Here is a 6,825-nt window from a genome sequence, read left to right on the forward strand (position 1 = left end):
TCACAGGTGAAGAACGGTACCCCGGTCACAGGTGAAGAACCGAACCCCGGTCACAGGTGAAGAACCGAACCCCGGTCACAGGTGAAGAACCGAACCCCGGTCACAGGTGAAGAACGGTACCCCGGTCACAGGTGAAGAACCGAACCCCGGTCACAGGTGAAGAACCGAACCCCGGTCACAGGTGAAGAACGGTACCCCGGTCACAGGTGAAGAACGGTACCCCGGTCACAGGTGAAGAACTGAACCCCGGTCACAGGTGAAGAACCGAACCCCGGTCACAGGTGAAGAACCGAACCCCGGTCACAGGTGAAGAACCGAACCCCGGTCACAGGTGAAGAACCGAACCCCGGTCACAGGTGAAGAACCGAACCCCGGTCACAGGTGAAGAACTGAACCCCGGTTACAGGTGAAGAACGGTACCCCGGTCACAGGTGAAGAACCGAACCCCGGTCACAGGTGAAGAACGGTACCCCGGTCACAGGTGAAGAACCGAACCCCGGTCACCGGTGAAGAACCGAACCCCGGTCACCGGTGAAGAACCGAACCCCGGTCACAGGTGAAGAACTGAACCCCGGTCACAGGTGAAGAACTGAACCCCGGTTACAGGTGAAGAACGGTACCCCGGTCACAGGTGAAGAACCGAACCCCGGTCACAGGTAAAACGCTGCTACACTGTTGTGCCGCCCAGTGAGCAGTTTGCTGAGAACAGAACGGCTTCCTGCCTGCCCCTCCTCACTGAGTGCACTGGGTCCCTCTCACATCCCAGACAGGTGCTGGGAGGTCACTGTCAGCTATCCCTGTTGTGCAAAGGCTGAGACTTAACAGACAACAGCTCCCATAATAAAAGGGAGACTGGCATGGTTCTGAGAGTTGGCGAGCTGTAAATCACCTTCTACCGTGGGAGATGTGACAAATGAGAGGTTAGTACCTGCGACCTCCAGTAACATCATGAAGGATCCCACCCACCCTGTCCATGGGCTGCTTGTCCCACTCCCCTCAGGAAAGAGGCTACGTAGCATCCACACCAAGTCCACCAGACTGAAAAACAGTTCCTTTCCCCAAGTAGTCAGGCTAGTCAACACCTCCACCCACTAACCCACCCCTCCACACCCCAACCATCATTGTTCTCAATATTTATTGCTTATTTACTTATTATTTTTGTATTTGTACAGTTTGTTGTCGTTTGCACAAACTGCCTGCTTGGTGCTGTCTTTCATTGACTCTATTATGGTTTTATTCTATTATGGTTTTATTGAGTATGGCCACAAAAAACAAATCTCAGGGTTGTATATGGCGACAAATATGTACTTTGAGCCAGCACATCAACATCACTTTATGTATGTACTAGCAGCCTACGTATTTAACAGTTACTTGTACATTGTGTTTGATAGGATTGCTTTTATATTTAGATTTATTCTTCTTTTTTGTGTTTTTCAAAAATTATGTTCTTTACGCTTGTGTTTTTTTTAATGGCACATCGGATCTGGAGTAACAATGATTTTGTTCTCATTAACACTCGTGTATTGAAGAATGACAATAAATAATCTTCAGTCTTGAAAGTCGACACTAACCAGAGTTAAATCCAGTTGCTGGAGTAGGGAGAATTTGGACTGAAGCTGGAGATCTGTCCGTGTACGTGCATGTGGTGAGAGGGAGGGCGGTACGGAGCTCGATTTGCTGCTGTCTTCTGCTGAACATTGTGGGTGTGGTATTTGGAGCTGGAACGTGTGGTGACACTTGCCCAGTACATCCTCAGCTTGTGCTGATTGTAAGCACAAATGACACCGTTCACTGTGTGTATCGATGTACACGTGATCAATAAATGAGCCTGAATCTCCTGCTTTTAACAGTGATGGAAAGCTTCCTCCCCCCTCCCCCCACAGCACAGCCCCCTCAGTTTCATCTGCACAAACAAAATCACGGTATAATACTGGAGTTTGTGCGCCATGTCCAGTTGGGGGCGGCAGGTAGTGCCCAGTCCAGGATTTAAGGGCCGGGTAACACAATACTTATATTACTAGAATAATAATTCAGATTAATAATCCAAACACAACTCTTCAAGACATTTGCCTCACAGGGAAAATTACTTCACTCCTCCTACTCCAACCATCCACCCTCTGCCTCACCTGACTTCACTTATCACCCTGCCAGGTTGAACAAACTTCCCCCTCCTAACACCTACTCATTCCGGCTTCTACCCCCTTGCTTTCCAGCCCTGAAGAAGGGTCTCAGTGTGAAACGTCCACTGTTTATTCCCCTCCATAGATGCTGCCTGACCCACTGAGTTCCTCCAGCATTTTGTGTGTGTTGCTCTGGATTTCCAGCATCCGCAGAGTCCCTTGCTCAGGTTACTGTATTCAACTGTACACGTATACCACCGAACACAATAACACCATGGATGTTGTGTCCTCGTTGTCTCCGTGACGGCAGTACGATGTGGAGAACAAGCTGTAGCCCATGCATCAGGCTCCCCTCTCCACACAGCTGATCAACCCAAAGGAAAGGTACAGGCCGATAGTTTGGCACCAGCGGCATCGCAGGAGCTGCCAGTCAGCATGGAGCTCAACGTAGGACTGCCTGAGGGACTCCAGCTCCGGATTTTTCCCTCGGGGTTTACTCCCGAAGCCTTTCCCACGAATGGGTAGAGCGGTAAGGCAGATGTTTGAGATCAGTTTTGCAGGGGATGAGCTGCCAACCGTGGCCGACGAGCGCCACCTGCCCAGAGCAACTGGCTTTGAGATGCCAGTAACCCACCTTTGCCCTGAACCTCGTCAGTAGTAATCATTCTGCCAGGCTTAGGAGCTAGGCCACACGTGAAGGCCAGGAGCTGGACTCGGCTACCAGAGGCTATCTGAGATGTACGGCATTGGGAAAATTTAATAGGTAGTGGGAGCTTGTCCCCACCACCCACCTCCCCCACACCCCGCCAGCTACGACAACCTGAAAGAACCAACTTCTTTTAAAACTCAGCAACTGGTCAGTAGCATTCTGTCTTGTTACAGTTCCTGAACTCAAAGCATCACATGTGAATTTGCACTGCGGTGAACTGCATGATCTATTTTTAAAGTTACAAGCACCCACCTGTGAAACCATCTCTGACTCTTGCGGTCCCAAGCAGCTGTGTGGCATTGGGGTTTGTGCGGCCGGGTGTGTCCTCACAGGGCTGCTGTACTGGGTGGCTGCAGGGAGGGGCCGGTGGGTTGGGTACCTGGCTTCCAGGACCCTCCGCCTGATGGCTCGCGGGGTTCCCATCGCTGCAGCTCTTGCTTCTGCTGGCGCAGTTCGGCTCACTGGAAAGTGCCTGCTTTTCCTTCAGCTTGGCCCTCGTGGGGAAGGAAACCGGCGTGTCCCAGCTGACCGATTTACAGCGCCTGCCTCCCGCTTCAGCTGTGGGCCGGGGTCCCCTCTTCACCAGCTCCACAAAGTCATCATCAGATTCATCCATCGCTTCAGCGCGGGACGGACGTCAGAGCGAAGCACGAACCGCAGCCTGAGACCATCTCCTGCTGAGGACGACCGGTGTCAAAGATTAGCTTTATCTGTCACGTGCATTGAAATACATCGTTTGTGTCAACGGTCACAGTCCGAGGATGTGCTGGGGTCAGGCTGCGAGGGTCGGCTTGCTTCCGGCACCAACTTACTGACCCTAACCCGTACATCTTTGAAAAGTGGGAGGAAACAGGAGCGCCCAGAGGACCCGCTCGGTCACAGGGAGACCGTACAAACTCCTCAGAGACAAGCGGAATAGAACCTGGAGTGCTGGCACTCTAATAGAGTTATGCTGACCACCATGGTACTGTGCTGACCACCAGGAGGACTGCTGATTGTAGGGAAAGGTGGGGGGGGGGTGTCTGAGGTGGGTGTGTGGAACGCATTGCCAGGGGTGGAGGTAATGGCAGATACGTTAGGGATATTAAAGAGACTCTTAGAAAGGCACATGGATGGTAGAAAAATGGAAAGCTGTGTGGGAGGAAAGGGTTATACTGATCTTGGAGTTGCGTTAACAGTCTCCACAACATCGTGCCCTCTACTCCCCCACCCCCACCGATTCCACTTCCCCAATCAGTTTACATAGAACTTAGCATAGTACAGCACAGTACTGGCCCTTCAGCCCACATTGTTGTGCTGACCCTCAAACCCTGCCTCCCCCCACCTTAGATTCCTCCATATACCTGTCTAGTAGTCTCTTAAACTTCACTAGTGTATCTGCCTCCACCACTGACTCAGGCAGTGCATTCCACGCACCAACCACTCTCTGAGTAAAAAACCTTCCTCTAATATCCCCCTTGAACTTCCCACCCCTTACCTTAAAGCCATGTCCTCTTGTATTGAGCAGTGGTGCCCTGGGGAAGAGGCGCTGGCTATCCACTCTATCTATTCCTCTTATTATCTTGTACACCTCTATCATGTCTCCTCTCATCCTCCTTCTCTCCAAAGAGTAAAGCCCTAGCTCCCTTAATCTCTGATCATAATCCATACTCTCTAAACCAGGCAGCATCCTGGTAAATCTCCTCTGTACCCTTTCCAATGCTTCCACATCCTTCCTATAGTGATGTGACCAGAACTGGACACAGTACTCCAACTGTGGCCTAACCAGAGTTTTATAGAGCTGCATCATTACATCGCGACTCTTAAACTCTATCCCTCGACTTATGAAAGCTAACACCCCATAAGCTTTCTTAACAACCCTATCCACCTGTGAGGCAACTTTCAGGGATCTGTGGACATGTACCCCGAGATCCCTCTGCTCCTCCACAGTACCAAGTATCCTGCCATTTACTTTGTACTCTGCCTTGGAGTTTGTCCTTCCAAAGTGTACCACCTCACACTTCTCCGGGTTGAACTCCATCTGCCACTTCTCAGTCCACTTCTGCAACCTATCAATGTTTCTCTGCAATCTTCGACAATCCTCTACACTATCTACAACATCACCAACCTTTGTGTCGTCTCTAAACTTGCCAACCCACCCTTCTATACCAACATCCAGGTCATTAATAAAGATCACGAAAAGTAGAGGTCCCAGAACAGATCCTTGTGGGACACCACTAGTCACAACCTCCAATCTGAATGTACTCCCTCCACCACCACCCTCTGCCTTCTGCAGGCAAGCCAATTCTGAATCCACCTGGCCAAAGTCCCCTGGATCCCATGCCTTCTAACTTTCTGAATAAGCCTACCGTGTGGAACCTTGTCAAATGCCTTACTAAAATCCATGTAGATCACATCTACTGCACTACCCTCATCTATATGCCTAGACACCTCCTCAAAGAACTCCATCAGGCTTGTTAGACACGATCTGCCCTTCACAAAGCCATGCTGACTGTCCCTGATCAGACCATGATTCTCTAAATGCCCAGAGATCCTATCTCTAAGAATCTTTTCCAACAGCTTTCCCACCACAGATGTAAGGCTCACTGGTCTATAATTACCCGGACTATCCCTACTACCTTTTTTGAACAAGGAGACAACATTCGCCTCCCTCCAATCCTCCGGTACCATTCCCGTAGACAATGAGGACATAAAGATCCTAGCCAGAGGCTCAGCAATCTCTTCCCTCGTCTCATGGAGCAGCCTGGGGAATATTCCGTCAGGCCCCGGGGACTTATCCATCCTAATATATTTTAATAACTCCAACATCTCCCCTCCCTTAATATCAACATGCTCCAGAAAATCAACCTCACCCATATTGTCCTCACCATCATCAAGTTCCCTCTTATTGGTGAATACCGAAGAGAAGTACTGAGGACATGAGTTGAGAGTTAGGGAGCAAAAGTTTAGGGGTAACACGAGGGGGAACTTCTTTACTCAGAGAGTGGTGGCTGTGTGGAATGAGCTTCCAATAGAAGTGGTAGAGGCTGGTTCAATATTGTCATTTAAAGAAAAATTGGATAGGTATATGGACAGGAAAGGAATGGAGGGTTATGGGCTGAGTGCAGGTTGGTGGGACTAGGTGAGCGTAAGCATTCGGCACGGACTAAAAGGGCAAAGATGGCCTGTTTCTGTGCTGTAATTGCTATATGGTTATATAAGTATTCATTGACCTCACTCACCCACAGCCTCCAGGCATATCTTCCCACCTTTATCTCTAATCTGTCCTACCTTCACTCCTATCATACTTTTGTTCTTCACATAATTGAAGAATGCCTTGGGGTTTTCCTTTACCCTACTCACCAAGGCCTTATCATGCCCCCTTCTTGCTCTTCTCAGCCCCTTCTTAAGCTCTTTTCTTGCTTCCCTATATTCCTCAATAGACCCATCTGATCCTTGCTTCCTAAACCTCATGTATTACCTCCCCTCCTCCCTCCCAGATTCCCTACCCTCCTCCTCTACCCCTCCCTCTCCTCCTTCCTTACTTGTGCACTCCCCTCCCATCCCTCCCTCCTCCACCCCTTCTTCCTTCCTCTCCCCTCCAGATTCCCCTCACTCCCCTCATCCCTCCCACTACCCCTAACCCTCCCTCCCCTCCACTACCCCTACCCCTCCTTCCCCTCCATCCCTCCCACTACCCCTACCCCTCCTTCCCTTCTTACCCTCACTCCTCTCCATCCCTCCCATTACCCCTACCTCTCCCGATACCCATCTCACTATCAGTCAGTTAACCGCCTAAAGTTGAAGGCCAGAGGCTGTAACTCGATTCACTCACTCGGCCAGGGGCATTACTCTGCAGCGCCTCCGGGCTCCACACTTCCGTGTACCCCACGCCAGGGCTGCCCTCCCCGGCTCGGCTCCGTTGCCCTCCCGCGACAACGGTACCGGTGCCGGTCCGATACTCTCGGCTGCTGGCTGATTTTTTTTTTGCCCCGCTCCTTTCGCACCGGAAGTCGT

General features: G+C 50.7%; 1 protein-coding gene across 3 annotated transcripts in view; it reads right to left on the reverse strand.

The window, feature by feature from the left end:
- slx4 (SLX4 structure-specific endonuclease subunit homolog (S. cerevisiae)) overlaps window positions 1–6,781 on the reverse strand; it is a 45,312-nt gene extending 38,531 nt beyond the window's left edge. The window contains exons 1-2 of one of the 3 annotated variants that reach the window (XM_063059429.1): window positions 6,644–6,781; window positions 3,082–3,506 (exon numbers count right to left, since the gene is read on the reverse strand). In XM_063059429.1, the coding sequence (XP_062915499.1) occupies window positions 3,082–3,445 (364 nt within the window). In that variant the 5' untranslated portion in view covers window positions 3,446–3,506; window positions 6,644–6,781. The remainder of the gene's footprint in view (window positions 1–3,081; window positions 3,507–6,643) is intronic. The other 2 variants (XM_063059428.1, XM_063059430.1) reach the window with 2 other exon arrangements.
- Between the last annotated feature and the right edge of the window lie 44 nt (window positions 6,782–6,825).

Source organism: Mobula hypostoma, chromosome 9 (assembly GCF_963921235.1).
Source record: "Mobula hypostoma chromosome 9, sMobHyp1.1, whole genome shotgun sequence".
NCBI classification, from domain to species: Eukaryota; Metazoa; Chordata; class Chondrichthyes; order Myliobatiformes; family Myliobatidae; genus Mobula; species Mobula hypostoma.